Source organism: Microcebus murinus, chromosome X, assembly GCF_040939455.1.
Source record: "Microcebus murinus isolate Inina chromosome X, M.murinus_Inina_mat1.0, whole genome shotgun sequence".
Lineage (NCBI taxonomy): Eukaryota > Metazoa > Chordata > Mammalia > Primates > Cheirogaleidae > Microcebus > Microcebus murinus.
The window spans coordinates 91,164,071-91,189,438 of record NC_134136.1 but is presented as its reverse complement, the minus strand read 5'-3'; the positions used below and the strand labels follow the sequence as shown (position 1 = coordinate 91,189,438).

At 40.4% G+C, this 25,368-nt stretch overlaps 1 protein-coding gene across 2 annotated transcripts in view; it reads right to left on the bottom strand.

Annotated features, from left to right (window-relative positions):
* Window positions 1–17,471, bottom strand: part of BMX (BMX non-receptor tyrosine kinase) — a 49,976-nt gene extending 32,505 nt beyond the window's left edge. The window contains exons 1-5 of one of the 2 annotated variants that reach the window (XM_012784760.2): window positions 17,307–17,471; window positions 8,515–8,661; window positions 7,548–7,652; window positions 5,564–5,645; window positions 847–966 (exon numbers count right to left, since the gene is read on the bottom strand). In XM_012784760.2, coding sequence (XP_012640214.2) covers window positions 847–966; window positions 5,564–5,645; window positions 7,548–7,652; window positions 8,515–8,661; window positions 17,307–17,309 — 457 coding nt within the window. In that variant the 5' untranslated portion in view covers window positions 17,310–17,471. Of the gene's footprint in view, window positions 1–846; window positions 967–5,563; window positions 5,646–7,547; window positions 7,653–8,514; window positions 8,662–17,125; window positions 17,283–17,306 lie in introns of those variants that run through there. The other variant, XM_012784762.3, reaches the window with a different exon arrangement.
* Window positions 17,472–25,368: the final 7,897 nt, after the last annotated feature.

Below are 25,368 nucleotides of genomic sequence, written 5' to 3'. Positions count from 1 at the left end.
TTTTCCAGTTCATGAAGTGCTATCATGTAGCTGATTTCCTCAATTCCTGAAAGACATTTTATTAATAATTAGCATATTTTGTCCAGGCTGGTAAAACCATTACCAAAATAAGTTATATTTTTCAAAAATTCTTTATTTTTTAAAGCTTCCAGCCAACACTAGAGTTCTCCTATTTTTTTTATTTACCAACAACTTCATGCGATAAACTTTTGAAATATATAAGCCCCTCATTTCTATAGGAATATAACACTGGATAGAATCTGCAAACCCTTCTCTACCTTCTCTGATGTCATTAAGAAATCAACACACATGCAGAATGGCAAACCACTTTAAATATATTCTTTAAAACGTGGCCATCATCATTTTGGTGTATATAGTGATTAAAAGTGTTACTTAAATTTTATCTCTCAGTATATTTTTTAAAAGAATGTTGGGTTTTTTTGGTTTATGATTTTTGTTATTTTTAAGAAGAGAGAGCTGGTTTTCACTGTTTGAACCATGTTGATATGTCCATAACACTCTACCTCTTTGGAGTTTATCTTAAACCAGGAAAAATTGCAGGAGGAAATAACAGCTCATTGCTTGATTAATGATTCCAGTTTTTAAAATATTTCTCATGAAATGAAAGAATGGCAGATGCTAATATTATTATTTTAATGGCCATGACTCAATTGACCCTAGACTTAGTTTTCATTTGTCACATAGCATCTGCAAGGCTGAATTTTCATGATGCCAGCCAATCTGGCACATACTGTTTTCCAACAAGCTGTTCTGGCCTCTAGCAGGTTTGGCTTAATGGGGCACCATCCACCCAGGGTCCAGCCCAACAGAGAAATGACACATTACATGCTTCCCAGAGGGTACATCCTGGGGCCGCTTTACAGCTCTGCTGGCAGCACAAGAACTTCCCATCCACGAAGAATCCACTGTGGTACTTGATCAGCAGGTGGGGGTTGCCCCTTATCTCTGAGGAGCAGGCAGGAAGAAAATGGGATGTGAGCAAACGTTGGCCCAAGAGAAGAAACACATTCGGTAAGTGCTGTTATCACAGAACAATAAAAATCCCATTTGGCCAGCAACCAAGGTAAGAGTAAATGGTTCCCGAAGGATATAAGTCTTTCACTCTGAAGTTAATAAGCCAAAAAGAAAAAGGAAAAGCCTTACCATGTGTATAGTGAGGACAACACAATAACTTATATCATTCTTGAAGAAAAAAAAAAACTAGTAAAAATATGCATTTACAGATCAGCTTGGTGTCAGGATTTTAGAAATACAACTATAAAGGGAGTGAGTGGGTTACAGCACATGGTGGTGTTCTCTTGTGGCAGAAGGAGGCTAGAAGGTAGGACTAGATTTTTTTTGTTTTTTTAAATTTTTTGTTGTTGTTGTTGTTTTGTTTTTTGAGACAGAGTCTCACTTTGTTGCCCAGGCTAGAGTGAGTGCTGTGGCGTCAGCCTAGCTCACAGCAACCTCAAACTCCTGGGCTCAAGCAATCCTTGCTTGAGCCTCCTGAGTAGCTGGGACTACAGGCACGCGCCACCATGCCCAGCTAATTTTTTTTTCTATATATATTAGTTGGCCAATTAATTTCTTTCTATTTTTAGTAGAGAGGGGGTCTCACTCTTGCTCAGGCTGGTTTTGAACTCCTGACCTAGAGCAATCCGCCTGCCTCGGCCTCCCAGAGTGCTAGCATTACAGGCGTGAGCCACCGCGCCTGGCCAGGACTAGATATTATCAAAAAGAAAAACGGTTCTGATAAATATACACTTCCCCTCACTTTTTATTTTGAAAAATTTCAAATGACACAGAAAAGTTGCAAGAACAGTACAATGAATATCCGTATACCCTTTACCCGGATTCCCTAATTGTTGTCTGTTTGCCACATTTGCTTCATCTCTTTCTCTCTGTATGTACATATTATTTAAATTTTTCATCATTATTATATTGTGCTTAATAATTGAAAGTAAGTAGCAGACATTATGACCTGAATAATGTCACCCATAAAAGCTTCAGCATGTAACGTCTATTAACAAGGACATTCTCTTACATAATCATGATATAATTGTTAAATTCAGGAAATTTAACAATGATACAATATTATTATTTAATATATATTTCATATTCAAAAATTTCCCAATTGTTCCAATAATAGCCTTTATAATCACTTTTTTTTGATCAAGGATCCAATTTAGTCTTATATAATATTTAGTTATTCAGTTTCCCTTAATCTAGAACAGTTTCTCATCCCTTCTTTGACTTTCATGACTCTGACATGTTTATACTGAGGAACGAATAATTTACAGGGCTACTTTTCTGGGAATATGTGGATATTTTAAAAAGCCATGGAAATAGGGCAATGTGTAATTCAAAGAAATGAAATTCTAATCTTCAAATGTAAAACTGTGTCTATAACAAATTAGCCTCTTTTGAAATACAACAAAGAAACCTTCAAGGTTTTAGTAGAGAATATTTTAAGAACAGTCTCTAGGTGGGGAGGACTGGTTCTATGTGTGGCTTCAACTCTTTCCCTCTTGATTTTATGTTCATCTTGAGGATTCCTTATTTTGATCCCCGGAGAGTTCTGCCTCTCCTTTACAAGCCTGACTCAAGGAAGTGTGTGGAGATAATAATAACTATTTTGCTGGGACATTGGGAGGGTATGACACAAGGTGTATAAAGCACCCTGCAATGTTTGGCCCAGACTAAGTGTTCAATGAGCAATGACTTTAGTGATATCATTCCTTTAGTTTAACTCTGTTCAGCTTAAATGCTGACATTTAAAAAACCTTACTAATAAGAATTAAAGGGAAATTATTACAGAAGTCACAAACAGCAAAAAGAGTTAAGATTACAAACCACAAGTTTCTTATCTTTGCCCCAAATGGTCATTGTAATTCCTTAGGCACATTACTTGCATTCCTGTTCTCTAACCTCTTGGTCTACACATATCAGGATTCCTATTATTTCTTACTGCATGGATTTAGTTTCCTGGGTCACTAATTCTTTTTCCAGCCAACTCCCAAAGTCCATATTGCAACACTCCCACCACCTATATAATGCCAATAAAAGGAACTCTCATATTAATATATATACAGGACTTTACATTTACATATTTTCCTTCACACATACCATCTCATTTAATCCATTCAACAACCCCAAGGGATAGCTATTATTATTATCATGGCTTATACAGTGTTAGATAAATGGAGGGGCAGAAAGGTGGTGTAACTTGCTCAAGTTCACAAGCCTAATAATAGCAGATTTGAGACTCAGCCCCAGGCCTTTTCTACTGCATTCTGATGCACAGATGTCAACTTCTCTCTGCCAAACCCTCTTCAGTTTTAATTTTTGGAAGGAAGGGCATACTTTATCCACATCCAGTTAGTCAAATTCAGAACCATGGTAGCTAACACTCCTTAAGTCACCACCAAATTAGCCTAAACCTTCCAAGTGTAGGTTACCATCTGGAAAACTCTATGCCTTCAATGTCTACCTCAGTTTATAACACTTGAGCCAAATAGTAGACACAAAAAGGGAGGAGTCATTGCATCACAATGAAACTTTGTAGGGGAGATTTGAGTGAGGGAGCCTGTTTCCTGTAGCAGGTTGGTTAGCCAACGTGACAGCCAAGCCCACTCACCTTCTCTTCCACTGTCTTCCAGCACAGAAGCTGGAGAAAACAAATGCTGTCTTCTTACTTCCTTTGCACATAGAGATGGCCAGGAGACATAGCTCTGGACTACGACATGAGCCAAATTTTGCAGGGGGCGGGACTGATAAGAAAGCTCAGAACCCCTCAGGGAGCTTCTAAGGGTGGCAAAGGAGAAGGCTAGAAGGAGCCTGCATCCCAACTGATTTCACTGAGCTGCTGCACTAGCCCTGGACTGCCTGCATCTGGATTTGTTACTGTGAGACAAGAACAAAAGTGAATTTGTTTCAGCAACTGTTGGGTGTCTTTTTACTTGCAGACCAAAGCATTACTAACCGATACAAATAACATACTGTGCATATGGCAGTCCTGGGGATGGGGCCTCTGTAGTTTTATGAGGGGCTAGGAGATGCGATTTTGCTTTTCTCTGACCTTCCTTTACATTTCATATGTTCTCACATGAGCTGCCCCAGGGGCCATCTGAACCTGTCCAACATATATGGTTCCAGAAGGACCCACAAAGGGAGACCTAGGGCATGACCAGGAGCTGTGCACAGGATGTGTCTACATAGTAAATGTCGCCCCCTCCCCAGGAAATCACCCCAAAAGAGACTAAAGAGTAGCAGGGTCTTAGAGCTTCCCCTGGAAGCCCCACTATAACCACAGTGACTCATGCTTGTGTGTAGTATACTTTAATATATTTATGATGTCTCATTTGTGGCTCATGACCACTTTAGGAGTAAGGAAATGTGATGTCCCATTTTATAGGTCAGGAAACTGAGACCCAGAGATGTTAGATGGTTTTGTTAGATAAGACAGCAAAGCAGGATCTTGGCTCTAAGAGGATGCCCTTCTCACTTCAGCTGGTGGTGGGTAGAGGGAGGCTTCTCTCTCCCAATGGATCACCTGATTATCCTACAGAATGGATTGCTAAACTTTTTTATGCAAAGGGGAAATTAAGACCTATGTGTGAAAAAGGATGTATTTGCATGAAAATGGAGTAGGTGTGTGTAATTTGAGTTGTATTGAAAAAGAGCCATAATCTAAAACTTAAAAAAAATAAAATCTTCCTCCATCTAGGAGCTTAATACCTGAAATTCTACAAATAGAGTCATTCATTTGAGTCAAATATTGTCCCTTAAACCACTACCTACCTTTAAATAAAAATATTACAGAGGGAAACATCACAGTACCAAATTGCTAACAACAATTCTCTCCCTTCTACCAGAGGTTGTTACCAGGGCAGCCTAAATATCACTAAATAAAAAGCTTCATTAAATCTTCAGTTTTGCCTAGCATTTACAACGTACTGGTTACAAAATTGGGTTTGGATAATTGAATTCCAAGCCCTCCATTACTAGGCGTGTGACATTGGCCATGTATTTTAAAGTTCACTTGTCTGAAAAACGGAGAATAATATTACCCCTTTCCATAGAGTTGTCAAGAAGATTACCTAAGAAAATGTTTTATAAGAACTTGATAAAGTAGCTGGTAAATGGTAAGTGCTTAGTAAGTATTAAAGGTAACTTTCTATAAACATTGAGAGTACAGTAGCCATAAGACTTGACACAGTCCCAGGGGACCTAGACTTTGCCCTGGTAAAGGCAGGCACAGTGGGTGGAGAGCAGGTGGCCTGGCTTTCCCCAGGCTGCTGGGAGGGCACAATACCAGCTCTGTGCGGAGCAGGAAAGGAAACTTTCCTGGATGTAGCAATGAGAATGCAAAATGAGGATGAGTCCGACACATTCCCTGAGGTTGGTAGGAAAATCAGTAGATTCTCTGTTGGCATGGGGTCCTTTTACTGCCATCTCTTTCCTACACTAAGGCTCAAAAGAACTCAATTGATGCCTCTATGACATTCTTTTGACCTCTCTCTTTCAACATTTCTTTTTTAAAAAAAAATTTTTTAATTACCTTTTTGCAATGCTTTCAACCACTGACTCCGACTCTCTTCATTTGATGCGTAGACATAGAGAAGCCCATCTTTATAGACGATCTGGAAAGGAAAAGATTTGGTGCATTTAGATATAATTGCATCGTAGTTCACTCTGGTGCACCTGCAAATTTTTTGTTATCCAAAAGAAACCTTGAGTTTGTTTATATAGTATATATTAGCTCTGGAATTAGATGAAAATATCTACTTTTTAAGATCTTCCAACCTTCAATTTGTTTTATTTCAGACACTCCTACACTTTGGAAAATCACAGCAATGATGCATCTGACAGTGGTGACCATTGAGGTCTCAGCAAGGATGTCCTGGATCATGGAACATTATAATAGTTAGACATTACACGTGTCTCAGGAGTGTTCTGGTCCATCCACCTGCTCAGTGCACTATTCTCTTTACTTCCCATTGGAAAATGTTTAGCTACTCTATCCTTAAAAGTACCTCTAGGGATGGGATGTTCTTTGCTTTGCTATGCCATCTTTGTCAATGTCCATAATTCTGATCATTATATAGTTCATACTTGTATTGAGTAAAAATATGTCTCCCTGTTACTTAAGTCTGTTGCACCCCAGGAATGACTGGAATAAGTCACTTTCTATTCCTTAAGACAATTGTTTAAACGTTTAAAGATTATAGTGCCTTCTCCAAATCCTTCTCTAATTTATTCAACTCTTGTTGGTAAATAATACAGAGCAGATATTAAACACCTGCTAGTTGCTGGGCTCATTCCTAGCTATTTAAATATTTTAGGCCTATTTCAACTCTATGAAAAATATATGAGTATGCCTTTTTACAAATGAGAAAACATTCAGAGAGAAGTTACATATGTGTTTATGGCTACATGGATATAAGTGGTGGGGCTTGGAGGTTGGTGGGGCTCCAAAGCCTGTTTTTCTGAAGCATGCTATGCCTCTGTGATGTGAGTTTGCAGCATCTGCCATAAGCATGCTTTCCCCTGGTTTCTCCCAATTGGGTAATATATTTTTTAAGTGGAAGTATTGGTTGTGTATCAACTGGATTATTGTATTTCATTTTGGGCCAGAGGTCCCTAATACTAGCACTGGGCAGTCTGGCCATCTGAAAGACAATCCATCTGCCTTTAGATCAGAAAGATAAGTATTCATGATATAATAAAAGTAGGGCCTGCCTTAGGTTAAGCCACTTCCAAAAGGTACTATAGGCATACTCTTCATAGCATACCAGTGTTTAAAATACCTGAAGATAAAATGAAAACTCCTTAGCATGGTATACAAAACCCTTCTTGAGTCCTGTCCACCTCTCCAGACTCATCTGTTTCACCCTCTCATGGGCTGCTTTATTCATGGGAACTACTTGGAGCTCTCCAAACACACTCATCGGTGCCTCGACACCCGCTGCCTCTTTTGTTCTGCTGCTTATTCCATCTTTGCTGGGTTAAACTCCACTTGTCCTTCCCAACCTGAGTGTCACCTCCAATTGAACACCTCCCTGACCTCTTGAAGTGAGGAGCGAAGCTTCTGCGCGTCCTGGGACTCCACGAATGTACTCTGCTGACCTCCATCTTAACACTCACCCTCCCTGCCTCATAATGGTCTGTGCCTTAGTCTATTTTGCCACCTCCTTGTAAATGCCTTGGGGCAGAGTCAGTGTTTTATTCCCTCTAGTATGCCTACTACCATGTAGCACATCAGACACTCAACAGTCCTTGTTAAAAGAGATTGTCAGACCTGAGGCAGGTCAGGCCACTGCAACTGGCACAATCATTGTGCTTCCTCTCCCTCCAGGGAAGGCAGATTGATGGACAGATCTTTAGCAAACTGCCCGACTCCCATCTGGAAATATCTCAAGGCTTGTCATTGTCTCAGCGGATCATTTTGCAATATCATAATTTTTCCTAGATATACAGAGTTCATAATGAAAAATATTAAAGGAAGAACCATCCACCCAATGTAATGTCATTCTTCCCTTTACCTGAAATGGATACTGTCTCTCCACGGGTGTCTGCTCCTCGAGATTTACTTTCTCCACACATCTGATTTTCTTAATTTCAATCGATCCTTTCCTGCTGCCTCTTTTCTAAATTAAAAAAACAAAATGTAAGATACTTCATGTGATGCTCCATGGTGCACAAGGAAAAACATAAAGCTTAAGTTATTCTTGGGAGGGACATTGGAAGATGTGGTAGGCAATGGAGAATCACTTCCTATTACTCTATACTAATCAAAATCCAACACAATATATTTCTTGAGTGTGGACATAAACACATATACTCTCCAAAAGTAAGTCTTTAAGCAGTAGTTAGTGATCTTGTTTAATAATTTTGAAATGTGTTTCAAATCATCTACCATGTTGTTAATGTACTCAGGAAAAGATTTAACTTCTCGAAGCATCTCCACTTCGTTTCAGTTTTATAACAGTATTTCAGTATTTCTACCATGATAAAATTCTCAACTATAAAGAAGTAGTCTTATTTCCAACACTATCTCAAGGCAGTATTTTTGATCCTCAGCACTATTACAATTTGGGGCTGGATAATTCTTTGTCGGGGGCTGTCCTGTGCACTGTAGGATGGTTAGCAGCATACCTGGCCTGTATCTACTAGATGCCAGTCACATTTGTCACCCCCTCCCCCAGTTGTGACAACCCAAAATGTCTCCAGTCATTGTGCAATGCTCCTTAGGGGGCAAAAGTACCCTCAGTTGAGAACCACTGTTCTAAACTTATAAGTTGCCTTAGTAAAGTTAACTAATGTTTTAAAATCCTTTATCTTGAATTCATTATACCTTCATTAAGAAAAGGCAGTGTGATAAGTAGACAGAAGTGGATCTTTACAGTGTGAGTTAAGAAACCCGATATTCTTTCCTTATAATCAGGCACTTAATGGAGACTTAGAAAAAATAATAAATTATATAAAAACAATGGAATAAATATGTCTCACCATTTTGTCATATTCATAGTAGGAAAGATTTGCTTTGGTCAAGACAAAAAGCCGCTCTTTGTAATTATTTGGTGACATTTTCTTCTTTTGCTGTGACCTTTTGAGAAGCAGTTCTTCTAGAATGGGTTTCGTATCCATATTATCATCCTAAACAAAATAAAATAAGTAAAATGAGTGTTTGCAGCATTTAACTAGGTTCTCTTTTAGCCTTCATATTTTTTCATTTAATTATTTCCCATCCAGGAATAATATAAATGCTAATTTTAAAAAACGAGACTGATTTAGGAATATAGCGTAAACTACACAACACCTACAGATTCTTCTACTGTCTTTGTTTTATAAATATGTTGATTTTTAAAAAGTATTTTATGTGTTTGACTCATTTCTCACTGTGGATCATAAATTCACGATCTTTGCACCACCCTCCAAACCACCTCATCAAAATGCTCCTTATTCCTTAAACATTCTGTAAGTGCCTATTGAATTCAATTGTATACAATAAAACTTCTAAAAAATTGAACTCCAGACAGCTCACCATGTATGAAGTAATTGATCAACCAAAATTTCTCTCCATTAATGTGGCCAATGGTTTGACCAAATTATCCACAAACCACTGTGAGACACTGACATCATTGTGACACCCACAGACCTTGATCATGACCAGATAAAAGCTATAATTTGGTATACATTTTAAAAAGGTATAATTTTCAATATTTCTCAAAATTTTAAATCAAAGTGAATGCCCAAGATAGAATAAAATAAGGAAAACATATGAGGGTACAATAAAAATGCTGCCAAAAGAGATTTAAAAGAACTGAAAAACATTAGTATGTTTACAAAGTAAAAAACATTCTCGCTTTTTCTTCCAATGTAAAGCATTAAAACAAGGTATTTCTGAAAAAAAAGCGTTAATTTTTTAGTTCCACTAAGACTGTTGCTTTAATCCTTAGTCTGCTATCTGCTCTGACCATGAAAAGTAGCAATGTTAAGCAGTGCCCACAGAGGCAAACTTGCTCATGTTCTTCTTTGCTTTCTGAAATTGCATCATTATTTGCAGTCAGATGCCCAATAGTTAAGATCTTTGTTTATTGATAATCTGAAGGTAATTGATTTTACTCACCTTAGACTCACTAGAGCCGAAGTATATGTGTGGGTCCTTAACTTTAACTCTCAAGCTCTAAGCAAAACGTTACTGCTTTGAGGCACCATCACTTATTTCCTCTGGCTATGCCAGGGTCATTTATTAAAAAGAAGACATTTGCATCCTATTTATCACTCTTGATCAGGAAGCATCCACACAGGCACTGCTCTGTCTAGATGGAGGCAGATGCCAAGTGAACCCATCCACTCACTAGGGGTTACTTCTCACTGACTCACTACAACAGGGGAGTAGAAAGAAATTAAGACTAAGAAATACAGCCTGGCATTGAATAAACCACAGTCACTCCCCACTAGGTTTCCTACCAATATAGATTGCACGACTCTAAATCTGGGAATTTAAAAAACCAGCTTTTATTATTTATTTATGTAGATCAGCAGACCAGTTATTAATCCCTAAAATGTCCTTCAAAGGCATTGTTTGATTTTTAGGCAGAAGAATGGAAAACTTACACATTAAATATCATTAAAGCCTTGGTTACCTTTTGCTTCAGATATTGTTCCACCTATTTTACAAAAGGATAATTATTTTATAAAAGTAGAATGAGTTTCTTTTCAGCACAGTGATTGTTATTCACTATAGTCACTGGTTTCTTTGCCCAGGACTCGAAGACAGGGCAGAGATCATGGTGTAGCAGAGCCATAGGACCTAAGGAGGCAGATAGCATGCTTACCTTTCATCTCTACCTCCACTGTGAACTCTACATATCTGCCTGCTCAGATAAGCTTATTTTCTACATCCAAAGTCCATGGCTATAAGAGAATTTGCTTAAAGACTTATGGAAATTATGAGGGTCTACTTTTTGTGAGGGAAAGCCCCTTTTGGAGAAGCCATACCACACTGGACATAGTCACAGGGTACTATGAATTTGCCATTTACATTTCTACGTTTAAAAAATTTACTAATAAAGCAAGACTATAGTAATTAAAACAGCTTGGCATTGGCACAAGAGCAGGACATTGGCACAACAGCAGGTATTGGCACAAGAATAGAAGTGAGAACCCAGACATAAAACCATCCTCATATAGCCATCTAATCTTTGACAAAGCAGACAAAAACATACACTGGAGAAAAGAATACTTATTCAATAAATGGTGCTGAGAAACCTGGATAGCCACATGTAGAAGACTGAAATAGGATCCACACCTTTCACCTCTCACAAAAATCAACTGACGGTGGGTAACAGACTTAAACCTAAAGTGTGAAACTATTAGAATTCTACAAGAAAATGTTGGGAAAACTCTTATAGACATTGGCCTAGGTGAAAAATTTATTAAGAAGACCCCAAAGGCAATCACAGCAACAACAAAAATAAATGGGACCTAATCAAATTTAAAAGCTTCTGCACAGCCAAAGAAACTGTGACTAGAGCAAACAGACAACTTACAGAATGGGAGAAAATTTTCGCATGCCACACATCTAATAAAGGGCTGATCACTAGTATCTATTTAGAACTCAGGAAAATCAGCAAGGAAAAATCAAACAACCCTATCAAAAAGTGGGCAAAGGACATGAACAGAAACTTTTCAAAAGTAGATAGACTAATGACCAACAAACATATGAAACAATGCTCAACATCTCTAATCATCAGGGAAATGCAAACCAAAACCACAATGAAATATCACTTATCTCCAGTGAGAATGGCCTTTATCAAAAAGTCTCAAAACAACAAATGTTGCTGTGGATGAGGAGAGATGGGAACCCTTCTACACTGCTGGTGGGGCTGCAAACTAGTGCAACCTCTGTGGAAAGCAATATGGAGATACCTCAAAGAGATACAAGTTTGCTCCAGCAATCCCATTGCTGGGCATCTACCCAAAAGAACAACAGACATTCTATAATAAAGACACCTGCACTCGAACACTTATAGCAGCACAATCGACAATTGCAAAGATGTGGAAACAACCCAAGTGCCCATCAATACATGAGTGGATTAATAAAATGTGGCATATGTATACCATGGGGTACTATTCCGCTATAAGAAACAATGGTCTTGTATTTTCCTGGATAGAGCTGGAACCCATTCTACTAAGTGAAGTATCCCAAGAATGGAAAAATAAGCACCACCTGTACTCATCAGCAAATTGGTTTCACTGATCAACATCTAAGTTCACATATAGAAATAACATTTATCAGGTGTCAGGCAAATGAGAGGGAGGAGGAGGGGATGGGTATATACACACTTAAGGGGTGTGATGTGCACCGTCTGGGGGGATGGACACGCTTGAAGCTCTGACTCAGGGGGGAGGGGGGGCAAGGGCAATATATGTAACCTAAACATTTGTCATTTGTACTCCCATAATATGCTGAAATAAAAAAAAGAATGATAACCAAAAAAAAAAAAAGTTTACTAACAAAGCAGAAAGAGGAAACTGTGAAAACTTGTCAAATTTCTTTTAATCCACAGCTAAATCATTAGTCCTCAAAGCAGAGTGCTAATTAAATAGATCTGGTTTGGTTAGTTGAATAGAAAGTTTACTTTTTAAATTTTTTTCAGATGCTAAATCAACATGTGACATTAAGAACACTTTTCAAAATGCAAAACCCAATGTCCAAGGTCATATGCAGTCTTTCCTGCGTATGTATACTGCATGGTGCTATACACACTTTTGTGTTTATAGAACTTTCACATGCATCACACTAAACATGGGCATTTTGGACTTTTATATTAAAAATTAATAAAGTGAGTCACAGAAGCCACTGACAGATTCACAAGTTGCCTCTGTGCATTGAAGGGAAGAAGAACATTGAGTAGAAGGGAAGGTATCAAGCTCTTGAGCACCTTCTCCAATGAACCTGCAAGCCTTTACAAGTGTTATTGCATCCGATGTAATATAATTTGTCAAATTTCAACATAATTGTTCATTCCAAAATCCCACCTTTTGTGAACTTATCGGATTTCATTTAAAAAATCATATGTGAGGCCAGGCGCGGTGGCTCACGCCTGTAATCCTAGCTCTCTGGGAGGCCGAGGCGGGCGGATTGCTCAAGGTCAGGAGTTCAAAACCAGCCTGAGCAAGAGCGAGACCCCGTCTCTACTATAAATAGAAAGAAATTAATTGGCCAAGTGATATATATGTAAAAAATTAGCCGGGCATGGTGGCGCATGCCTGTAGTCCCAGCTACTCGGGAGGCTGAGGCAGCAGGATTGCTCGAGCCCAGGAGTTTGAGGTTGCTGTGAGCTAGGCTGACGCCACGGCACTCACTCTAGCCTGGGCAACAAAGTGAGACTCTGTCTCAAAAAAAAAAAAAAAATCATATGTGATATATATTGATGCTATAAAACCAAGAACTACAGACAGGCAAAAGCAAAAGATGAGTAGCACATCTCTAGATGTTTTTCTGTTCTGTGTTTATTTTCTCAAAGACAGGTTCACATACTGTGCACATAGGTCTGTAATCTGTTGTTGTCATGTAACAAACACAGGGAGCCACATGTCTGTGAAGTTCCATCCAAGAGGGCCACTCTTTCAAAGCTCCACTCCCTAAGTTGGACTCCCAAGACTTCCTAACAATCTTGAAGAACCCTGTTTTGATGACTCAAGCTTTTTTCATCTCCGGATCAGTTTCTGCTAAGACAAGCTATGTGGTTTTTGTTCAGGCTTGGACCTGCCTTTCTTCTTTTCTTTGCTTCTGTCCCTTCCTTATGCTTCTCCTTTCTCCTCTAAACAGCCTAGATTCTTAACTGAAGGAATTTCTATGGTCTCTCTTGGTATAGGAGGTGATAATTGCTGATGACTAATTTTTAGAAATGCAATGTCTCCTCCCTTGTATTAGGACAATAAATAAACAGGGATTAGGTACCACTTAAATGCCTGTCCAACAACTAGCAAACTCTGCTCTGCCTACCTTTATTTAAGGGAAATTCATTTGGGAAGGTAAAAAAAAAAAAAAAGAAAAAAACTTTCAAAGTAAAATGAGATCCTAAACCTAGTCAATATTAATCACAAATCTATTTCCATAGAGGAACTGGTGGGATTTGGCTAGACTTTCATATTACCATCCTCACAGAATCGACATATCAATTTGCTTACCAAATAGCCCAGGCTGCCTATTTCCATAAGCACATGAGATTAAAGCACAGGGGAGGCAAATAAATAAATAAAACCCAGGAAACTGGCAGAAATCAATATAGTATTTTCTATAAGAAAGCCAACAACCATTATGTAACATCTTACATACATAGAAGGTGCATGTTGAATTAAAATGACTTGTAATCACTATGATTATTTAGGATTTATACGGAAATGATATAGTGAGAGTAAGAAATTCAATTTGACAGTTCTATTTGGCACACTTGACTTTGAGCCTACAGCGTGCCCAACATTGACTGACTTGTTCCAGAAATAAAGATTAGCTTTCCGTGGCCCTGAGTGACAGCGAACAGGTTTGAGAGACAGGTTCCATAGCTAATTAATATGCAGGTTGCTATAGGGTGGTGGATTTGGAAGGCTTGGAGAGGTTACAGGACTGTCATTTGTGAGCTCTGTCAAGCTGGCCAAGCCCCTTCCTTGTTCTAACCTTCGGTTTTCTGATCTGTAAAATGCGATAGGGAACAACTCCTTACAGGACTTAAATGAGAAACTCTATGAGAAAGTACTTGGCACACTGTGGGCACCAATCATGATTAAAAAAGAAAAAGGTGGAAAGAAACAATGCAAGTGCTAGAGTGGAGTCCATTCACTTTGCTACGAAAGACCCGAGGAAGGAAAAGTTGATTTTCTCTTAAGGTAATTGAGAAAGGCATTTTGGCACAGAGGACATTGAAATTGGGCCTTGAAGGATAGCTGATGAAGCTGCATTAGACAAATAAATTGCCCAGGTCACACTGCTAGTGTGGTCCAGTTGGGATTTGAATCCCAGCAGTCTAACACCACAGCCCATGTTCATGACCCTGATACTAACGTTAGAGAAGGACATGCCCTCTGTGTGACCCTCCTAAACTGGAGAATGCCCTAACCTAAACACAGGAAGGCAGCCATAAGCTGTCAAAGCTAGTAGGTGCCTTACAAGTCATTTTACAGATGCAATCCTGAGCCCCAGCAGCCTAGGTGACTTAGCCAGGACCATGAACCAGGGACCTAAGAGATATGGCCCAGAGATCCAGATTCTGGGGTCCTGCCTGGTGCACTGTCCACTGCATAGTGGTAGTAAGTAGACTAAGAGATATCTACATGTGCAGCTAAACATACCACAGCCTTGCTAAAGCATACTGTTCAGTGGAACTAGCCGTGCATTTGGGTCTTACCAGACTCACGCAAGGGACGTTTTCTTGGAAATATCAGAAAGATGTAACCATACTAACTAGCAAACTTGTAACCCATATTTTGAAAACAGGTTTTAAAAGCATACAACCTCAAAGTTGGAATCAATTGTAAGTGGTGCAGAAGGGGAACAGGAGGCAGGAAAGGAAGTGCCCTCAACCAAAGAATATATTCCCTGACTCGTTCAGGATGGTGCCTTTAAAGCTTTATCCTCTAAAATTGAGACACAAGGGTAGCAATTCCTTACCCCTTTGCTTGATTTAGTCATTCCCTCTTACTTTACATGTCATTTAGCTAAAGATTTTGATAGGTGTCAAGATATTAAAATAGCACACGTGGGGAGAGGGCAGTAGAGGTGAGGGGGGCAGGAAAGAGAGAGAAGATGCTCCAAGTGGGGATTGAGTTGGCATGGGAGGAGGGACAGGTCTGGAAGTGACAAACTTGATCTTCAAATATTTGCTCAAGGCCAGGTACACTTATCTTCCAGTTAAATAATGGAACGAAATATGATGGTAAGTTTTAACAAGAGCAAAAAGCTTGACTCAGAATCAGGGAAAGTGGTTCAAAAGTATTACGATGCTGGCCAAAGAAAAATACTGGTGGCACAGAACCTGGTGGATCCTTAAAACATATGCTGTTATGCAGGAGACAGGAAGTTAGTTGATCTCTGCATGATATGGGCAAAAATCCTTTAACATTGACAGTCAAATTCTCAGCATTTTGGAACAGCATAATTGTTCCAAGATGAATTTATGAAAACCAAACACTTTGGGAAGACCTTTTTTCTCACAGTGGAGAAAAGAATTCCAGTGCTATGCCTATTGGAGCTATAATCTGCTTTAGGTGTGAGATTTCATTGTCAGTGCCTCATAGAACTTCTCTAAGCCCTTCCTTCTTTCTGGTAACCTCTTTCCTTCTGTTCCCTCCTTTCTGTCCAGGGCACTCTCTCTGGGCACCTTCCTTAGGGTAAAAGCAAAAAGTAACAAATCCCTGAGCTAGCATCTTATGCTCAATTGGTTTAACACATAACACTGCTTAGGTGATGTAAGTCAGTGTTGGCAAAAGCAGCACATTTTAGTGGGTTCAAATCCCTACTTTGTCTGTATACAAACTGGCATATTACTTAACCCTGCTAAACCTCAGCTTCCCCATCTGTAAAAGGAGTAAAAAAAAAAAAACCACCTTGAGGGGTTATAAGGAGTAAGAGAAAATGGTAGTACAGTGACCAGCACCCCAGTAGATGTTCTGGAAACTTATGCCCCTTCCCCTCATTACTGCACAGGCAAACTTTAAAATAAGAGACCATAGCATTGACTGAAGGCAATAAAATAATCCTTAACAATAAAATTTCACCTCCCCTCCCCCTCCCCCGGCTCCTGGGGCTAGGAGATGATGGAAGGCAGGAAGACCCCCTCATGTATTCTCACGTCAACAAGCGCCTACCAGTTCATAGGTCTGTTACAGACTTTCCATCCTGGGACTAGTTACCTTAAAATCAGGTGGAACCAGCCCCTTATCGACTGTGTATTTGTGCCACTATAATTCTTACAAATAAATACTTGGATGTTACTCAAAATGTGGTCCATGGACCGCGCACTGGCCTCACCTGAGATCTTGTTAGAAATGCAGACTCTCGGGTCCCAACCCAGACCTAATGCAGCAGAATATGCATTTTAGCGAGATCCCCAGGCAATCCACGTGCCCAGGAGAGCTTGAGAAGCATTTATGCAGACCACAGTATAGTTGCACTGCTTTTTAAATCCAATGAAGTCATTGTGGTCCACAAGAACTTTCAAAATTATGTCAATGCAGTTGCCACCATATGGTTCATCTCCATTCCTTTTTATCTCCATCTAAAATACCCCCAAACCTCTGATTTAGAGAGACTTCAGGAACCTGAGAACAAATATTCGTAGCTAAAATAACATCCTAAAAACACCCAGAAAAGAAGGTCTAACTAACATCTCTTTGTCCTTTGGGAAGCAGTTATGAAGCTAATATGAAAAGTTGCTGAAAGGTAGTGCCTAAAGAATAGTACGGAGGAAATAGTGCAGAGGAAATAGCAGAAAGGTAGCTAGAGCTGGTGGTGCTATGCACACAACCTGACAGCTTCCCTGAATGAGCTTTTGATCGAGGGGGGAATTTACAGTGAAACTATAGCAGTTCCAGCCTCTGGCCCCCAAATTACCTGGTTCCATCCAAAGTCGAGGGGGGAGCAAGCCCTAGCAATTTCATATTCATAATTTTGTACTATTTTTCTTAAAGTGGGCTCCCCAAAGTTTGTAAGCTTCAGACCCCACGACACCTGGAACCGAATCTATTTTCCTGTAGGATATGACACTGCGTAGCCACCTGCCGCTTAAACGCACCATCTTGGCTTGTTCCGTTGTCGCCTGGGTCTGCCGCGGTGGTTTTTCTGCACTCGCAGGAACGCAGCCCCAGCTGTCCTCTTCCCAGCGGCAGCAAATTGTCTCACATTTTCCCGGCCGCTGGGTCAGAAATGGCTACATTACTCAGTGCCCCCAAAACGTTTATTGTCCTGCAGGGCCTTACACAATCCCACAGGAAACCACGCTCAACACTTAGCCAACACTTGTTGATTTGATTGAACGTAACAAAAACGGAGACAAAAGCATATTTTATAAAGGTTCCAACTTTGATAACTACAGCTCCTGCTTTTCCCAGGCAACTCTCGGGTACATGTGATAACCCCGCCTTTGTTTGTAGAGCTTTATGCTGGAAAGGACAAGAAAATATCTCGGCAAACCCCGACTGCTGACGCTGACTTCTCTGACACGGGTCAGGAAACCATTAGGTAACGCCAAAGTGCACAGAGAATAAGCAATGAAAAGTTCAACTGAACACTTGGACAAAGGCAGGCAGCAGAATATATGACGGAGAAGAACGGTTAATATGACCGAAAAGGAGCCTCTTTCCACAGTTTAAATTATTAAGAAATGCAGAAGTGCAAAAGAGATTGGTTTTGCTAATGTATGATGCACCTGGATTGCGACGAAAAAGTGTGGGTGCCACTTGACATCATTATGACAAGATCACAGCTTTTGCCTTTATCCATTCCACCATTTTCTCTGGTGCACACTGACTGTTCATGTATAATAAATCTAATGACAGCTTTTAGCTCCCACTGTGCATAGCTAAGAAAATTAATCATCCTTTTGGCATGCATTGACACACTGTATTAACTTAAAAATTGTTGGATACTTTAACCTCTTTGTAAACATCTACCCTGTGATGACGTCTTGTATTGGCAGAGGAGAATGAAATATTCTTTTGATTGGTCACAGTATCAGCTTCATTTCTATTCATTTGTTGCTGAGCATTGCTAGGGGCTTGAGACACACGAGCAAAGAGAGCAGAGGCAGCCCACGTCTGCAGGGGGCTTATGTCTAGTGAGGAAAGAACCACAAATAATGGTTTAATTACAGTAGAATGTGTGAAAAATAACTTGCAAAGATATTTGTAATATTTCTGTTTGGAAGCTGGAATTGGGGGAAGGGCAAAGAGTCGTTCAGAAGAATTCAAAAGAGTGTAGCTTACATCCTGAGAGCAAATAAAAGTCACCGATAAATTCCAAATAGCTCTCCATCTCTAGGAACAAAGTATGTAGTCATCCGAGAAATGGAGGGTGAAGCAGAATAACAGTAGCATAACAACCTGGCCAAATAAATTAATTCCACTCTCTGCTAACTAGCTTCCTTTCCCACATGGCAATTTGTATTTATTTGACTGCTTATATATGGTAACATAGCAAAAGATCCATTCTAGAATAAAAAGTAAACTTAAGGGAGGGGAAGAAGGAGGTGATAGAACCGTGGAAACACCTGGGCACAATCTCTTGGGATTTCCATCCCTTCTTGGGGCTTAAAACACTTAAGGGCAGCTGGGAGGAGTGGTTTCCTCTAAGTCAAAATGTCACAGATTTATTTACTTATTCCATTCATTCACTTCCTCTGCTACTTCTCCTGAACCTTTCTTTGGCTTTGTATTTTCCATGACTTTAGTTAAAGCTTAACTTTTGGCAACCTGCTATTTCGATAACATGATTTAATTTGCTCAAATTATAGCCTGCATTGTCACCTCCACCCAGTGAGAATCTTAGGAATTTTCTCTAAAGCTTGTTCATGCAAGCCTTTAGCAGGCAACGGCTAAAGGGACACAGCATGGGATAATTTGACTTCATGAAGTGAACAAGCTTGTTCACTTGCACTTACATTTTTAGAATAAGAAAGAACTTGGTAGGACCCATTTTATGGGGTGAGGAATGGAGAGGAGGAGAGGGAAGGGGGAAGGGAGAGGGAGAAACTTCCAGTTGCTCAGGCCAAAGAATATGGAATCACTCTTGACTTTTGCCCTTCCCTTACACCCAATGCCCAATCCTTCATGAAATACAGTTGGCTCTATCTTCAAAATGTACCCCAAATTTGGCCACTTTTTAATACTTCTACTGCCACCTACTGGTCTGAGTTGCCATTGCCCTTCATGGGGAATATTGCTCTAGCCTCTTGACTATTCTCTCTTCCACTCTTGCCCTTGTAGTTTATTCTCCACTGAGAAGCCAGAGTAATTCTTTTAAATGAAGTCAAATCTTACCATGTCTCCAGACTGAACTCTCCAATGGTCCTCCCCTTCTTTTGGTCCCCTAGTACTATGTCTAACGTCATCTCATGATTATTTTACTCATTTTACCACTTCTAAAACTGGTCTCTTTGCTATGCCTCTCATATTCTGAACACCATCTGCCCCAGGGCCTTTGCATTGGTGGTATCCTCTTGTTGGCAAACTGTCCCAGATATCTGCCTGGCTCATTTCGTCATCTTCAGGCTCTAGTTCAAATGCCATCTTCCTCATGAGCTCTACCCAGACCACCCTGTTTAACACTACAGCCTCACCCCCAATCAGCATTCCAGTCTCCCTTACCCTGTTGTACTTTTTCTTGTTGCCACAGCACTTATCACCGTGTAACATAATGCATAACTTGCTTATTTATTACCTTTATTGTCTGTCTCTCCTCACTAAAGAGTAAGCCCACACGGACTGCAATAGCTTATATCTGCAGCCTGAGCTTCTGTCATGGGTATCTATCTCTTCATTGGGGGCATCACCCCATCACCTCCTGCACTTGTTCCTTCTGATGATAAAATAATCTGCTTGGAGGTTGAGATCTGATGTGAATCATTCACACTCATTGAAATTGAAGATTAGCAAACCACCTCTCCTAAGAGTGCTTGCATACCAAAGCTCAGGTTTAGTGGTGGAACAAATTGCTCTACCCTGTTCCTTATGGAAGGAAATGGGTGAGGGGGGGGGGAGGTAGACACACAAAGGTTTGTTGTTTCCTTTTGTTATGACCTTTCCTGAGACCTATGAAACCTTTACATAGACTGTTGGCATGTTATCAATTTTACTCCCATTTTTAGTGGGAAATAAGAATTGGGGGTCTAGATGGAGTCGGCAAACTATGAGCACCCCTTGTTTTTGTGGCTAAAGTTTATTGGCACACAGCCACTATTTATTTGCATATCGTCTATGGCTGCTTTTGGTCTACAACGGCAGAGCTGAGTAGTTGCAACAGGGACTGTATGCCTGTGAAGTCTCAAATATTTACTACCTGGCCTTCACAGAAAAAAATTGCCAACTCATGCTGTAGAAGAATCCTGCCAGGTGTGGAAGGGACCTAGTAGCTTGCAATTTAGTTCAACAGCTCGTTTCAACAGACATTCATTGAATTGTACTGTGTACGAGGTGCTCAAGTCGGAAGCAAAGAAAGCAGACAAAGGGGAGTATCTTTATGGAACCCTTCTAGCCCCCATTCCCACTTGGATTCAAATTATTTTTTTCCTAAAATTGTATCATAAAAATTTCAAAAGACAGAAAAGTTAAAAGAAGTCTAAACACCCATGCACCACCATCTGCATTCTACAGTGAACATTTTACTGCATTTACTTTCTCATGTGTCTATCCATTTATCTATCTTTCTATTCATTTATCAATCCACCTTATTGTCATTAATATCATTGTCATTGTTAGGTGTATTTTTTTTTTGAGACAGAGTCTCACTTTGTTGCCCAGGCTAGAGTGAGTGCCGTGGTGTCAGCCTAGCTCACAGCAACCTCAAACTCCTGGGCTCAAGCGATCCTTCTGCCTCAGCCTCCCGAGTAGCTGGGACTACAGGCATGTGCCACCATGCCCGGCTAATTTTTTCTATATATATATCAGTTGGGCAATTAATTTCTTGCTATTTATAGTAGAGAGGGGGTCTCACTCTTGCTCAGGTTGGTTTTGAACTCCTGAGCTCAACAATCAACCGGCCTCGGCCTCCTAGAGAGCTAGGATTACAGGCATGAGCCACCGCGCCTGGCCTTTTTTTTTTTTTGGTGTATTCAAAGTAAGTTGTGGCCATCAGTATACTTCATCCATAAACACCTCAATGTACATAACATTAACTAGAAGCTGATTCAAATTCGTTTTTACTTTAACTCCAATACACTCCAATGCTGTGATCTCGAAAGCAGCCTTTATTTGGCCAGAAGACACAACTTTACAAAAGCTGAAAACTGAGAAAGGTTATCAGGGTAATTGAGGTAAGTGCCAGGGGACTCATTCACCTAAATTTCTCCCCTTCCCTGGTTCAGAGATGAATCGGCCTTTCAGGGCCGAGAGTGTTTTGCTAGTGATAGATTCTAAGAAAGTTCTGTGGCTCAAAAGAGAGGGTCAGAAGCTGTTCTTTTCTGGAACGCTGCCAAAAACCCATGAGAAAGACAGAAAAAAGCACAGCTATGAGTTTATGCAACAGCTGATCGCATGTAGCTTCTGGGTCACAGCCCTGGTTGGTGGAACAGACCACATCTGTGCAGAATGCTCTCAGGAGGGTGGGTATGGGAGTCACATGTACCCATCTTTTCTGGATATACTGGGTTGTCTTCAACCACCCACTACATTAATGGCCTTCATAAACTAGTGTTTACAAAATAATGAGTCTTTGACTTGGGGCCAACTGATTTCCTGAGTTCAGTGCGTCTGAATCCCTAATAAGGAATGTTCCAGAGATAAATGTCATTTCATGAATAGCAGCTACACTGCCGTGGGAGGCAAATTATTAAAATCCGCAAGAAAGCATTTTTGAGTTGATGGCTTGAAGAAGGAAAAAAATGCTAATAATGAAGTGTTTAAGATGGATATATACTTCCATAGCATGTATCTTTGAGAAGAAATTCGACGTGTTATACAGAAGAAAAAAATAAAATTGTTGAATAAAAATGAAAAAAGTCAAATAAAATAACGTCGATAATGTGGGTGTCTTTGAAGATTGTAATGGTGTTACTCGGCATCATTCAGGAAGGCTTCGTTTTCTTTGTCATATCTGCACGGGTTTTCTGTTTCCCAGGGTCCCCAAGGCAACTGCTGGTCTATCTATGCATTCACATATCCAAGCTGCCTGCCCCACATCTCCAAATGACAATGTGAAAAGCGCTCTGAGCTCGAGGTACCAGGTTACATTTCTCATCTCAAAAGTGAACCCTGTTATAGCGAAACATTATCTGCTCCCTAGTTCATTTGTAAAAATGCTCCCCTCTGCCACCTTTGTTTTCCTTCATTTAAGTCAGCTAGCTTTCTCGATTTGCTATTTTTTTTTTTTTTCCTGCAGGGCCCTGCAAATGGAATTCCCTGCTTTGCTCTGACCATGCCCGCCCCTGGACTTAGCCCTCACTCCTGTCAGGGCTGCAGAGGTGGAGGGGATTCTGAGTCCCAGAGCAAGCTCTGAAAAGGTCTTAAATTGAAACGTCCCAAAGAATATTGAGAACCCAGTATAGAAAAGAGTATGAATGCACAGCTAAGCCATTTGCTCCTTTTCTTTTCTTTTCTTTTCTTTTCTTTTCTTTTCTTTTCTTTTCTTTTCTTTTCTTTTCTTTTCTTTTCTTTTCTTTTCTTTTCTTTTCTTTTCTTTTCTTTTCTTTTACTATGAAGCTGTCCCTGTAAATGCTACTTGTAACAGAGGAGCCTTCAGGGGATGCAACATTTAATCTCTAAAGTCTACTGTTTATCTTGCTTGACGGCCAGTTGCCTTGGTAATAATTTAAATGGACGTATCCACTTTCTTAAAGGATAAATATTTGTAAGAGTTTGTCATCAGCGTGGAAAACTTTGAAAATCTACCTCTTCTCTCCTCTTGCATACAGGCTTTTTTTTTTTTTCCATATCTATTATCATGAAACAAACTATCTGGAAACTGAGTGGTTTAAAGCAACCATTTTTATTTGCTCGCAGTTCTGTGGAGCAGGAAGTTGGGAAAGACAAGTTTGGATGTTCAGGTCTTAGCCTTGTGGCATCAGCTGGGGCAGATAGGTGAGGCTGAAGAGTCTACTTCCAAGATGGCTTCGTTGTGTCTGGTGCCTCAGTGTCCTTGGCCTCTCTCTGTCTCATGTGGCATGTCCTCTTCCAGGCCCTCTCCTTCATGTGGTGTGGCTCTCCCGGAGTAATCACCGTGGTCTTAGGATTATCACTCTTCTTACAGGGCAGTTGGCTTTTACAAGGCAGGAAGCAGAAGCTGCCAGGCCATTTCAGAGCCACGCCCAGAACTGGCACTATGTCACTTCCATTGTATTGCACTGGTCAAAGCAGCCACAAGCTCTGCCTAGACTCAAGAGGAAGAGAAGCAAACTTCACTTTTGATGGAGGGGTGTCAAGGGTACATTGCAGATAACAAAGCGGGTGCAATGGGAGATACTGTTCAAGCCATCTGAGGAAAATAGATTCTTGCGAAGGATGATAAACAGTGGCTCTGGCGAGCAATGTTGGAGGTGTGACGATTGCCATGTCAAACATCTCAGCCAGACATGAAAGGACAGGCATTGAAGGTTTCCCAGAGGAAGGGACCTGTAAACTGAGAGCTGAGAGATGAATGGGGATAAATTAGATCAATGGAGAGGGAAAGAAAGTTCCAGACAGGGGCACAGCAAGCCAACAAGACAGAGCATGTACATTCCAGAGCCTAAAAGAAGTTCATCATCGTGGGAAGGGATGGGGAGTGTGCCTGTTTGTGTGTGTATGTTCATTGTGCATATGATTGACCTTGAGCAAGCCTGTTGAGGGTGAGGCCAGGTCAAGAATATCTCAGAACTTTCTCCTGAGAGTAATGAGAAGCCATGAGGATTTTAAGCAACTGTTACTCTATTTGCAGAATGGATTGGCCAGTGGTGAGCCTGAAGGCAGGAAGAGTGGAGTGGCTATCAGAGAAGATGGACAGCGGTAGTCAAAATGGGAGGGATGGGATGGACTTAAGAGATATTAGGAGTCAAAATCCACAGGCTTTCAAGGTACAAGAGTGAGAGGGGAGAGCTTGCATTTTGGGCTCAAGCAATTGGCTGAACGTTGAACCTTTTTGATAAGGAATGCAGAAGCATTTACTAAGTACTGCAAAGCGCTGGACAGAGAGCCCTTGCTTCTATTTTACCTGGAGACAGTTGCAGATGTAATTATAATGACGGTAGGCAACAATATTATTCCATGGCACTTTTATTGTTCATGTGTATTACATCCTTTAGCCTTGAATCACTGAAGTAAGGTGGGTGGGGTTTGAGCCCCACTTATAGATAAAAAGCACAAGGGAAAGTCTTTGCTGCTCTACTAACCTGTTCTTTTAGATCAGGGGTCTCTGCAAGCTACCCCTACAGCCCAGATGGGTGGACAACCCACTACTTATTTTTGTACAGCCTGAGAGCTAAGAATGGTTCTTACATTTTTAAGGGGTTGAAATTTAAAAAAATGAAGGAGTAATATTTTGTGACAAGTGAAAATGATGTGAATTCAAAATTAGATGAATTTCATGAATTCAAATCTCAGTATTCATAATTCGGGTTTATTGAGGTAGAACCACACCCACTTATTTGTATGTTGCCTACAGCTGCTTGCTTGCTACAGAGGCAAACTGGCACAGTTTCCACAGGGAACATATGTGGCCTGCGAAGTCAAAAGTATTCACTGCCGGGTCCTTCACAGACAGTTTGCTGACCTTGTTTTGGAAGGTTTAGACTTTGTCCTTTCTCAAAGCCAGGCCAGAGGCCTTCTGGTGTTTAGAGAACAGAAACCACAGCCATGCCATGTTAATAACCCTGGCAATGAATTAGACCTCCCCCCTCCACCTCGCTGGCTTGTGCAAGGTGAGGCCCTCATTCTGCGAATACTATCCATGCCCTGCCCACTGTATTTCAGCAACATCCAAGCACTTAACCAATTCTTTCCCCACCAGGGTGTGCCTTTGCTTTAGGCAGGAGCAAAGATGTCTTGGCCTCTCCCCATTCTCCCCGTACTCCCCAATTCTAACTGGCAAACAGCAGGCAACTTATTTATATAACAAACACGTGTGTAGTGCTTGCAATGCAACAGGTTCATTTAATTCTCACTGTGACCCTA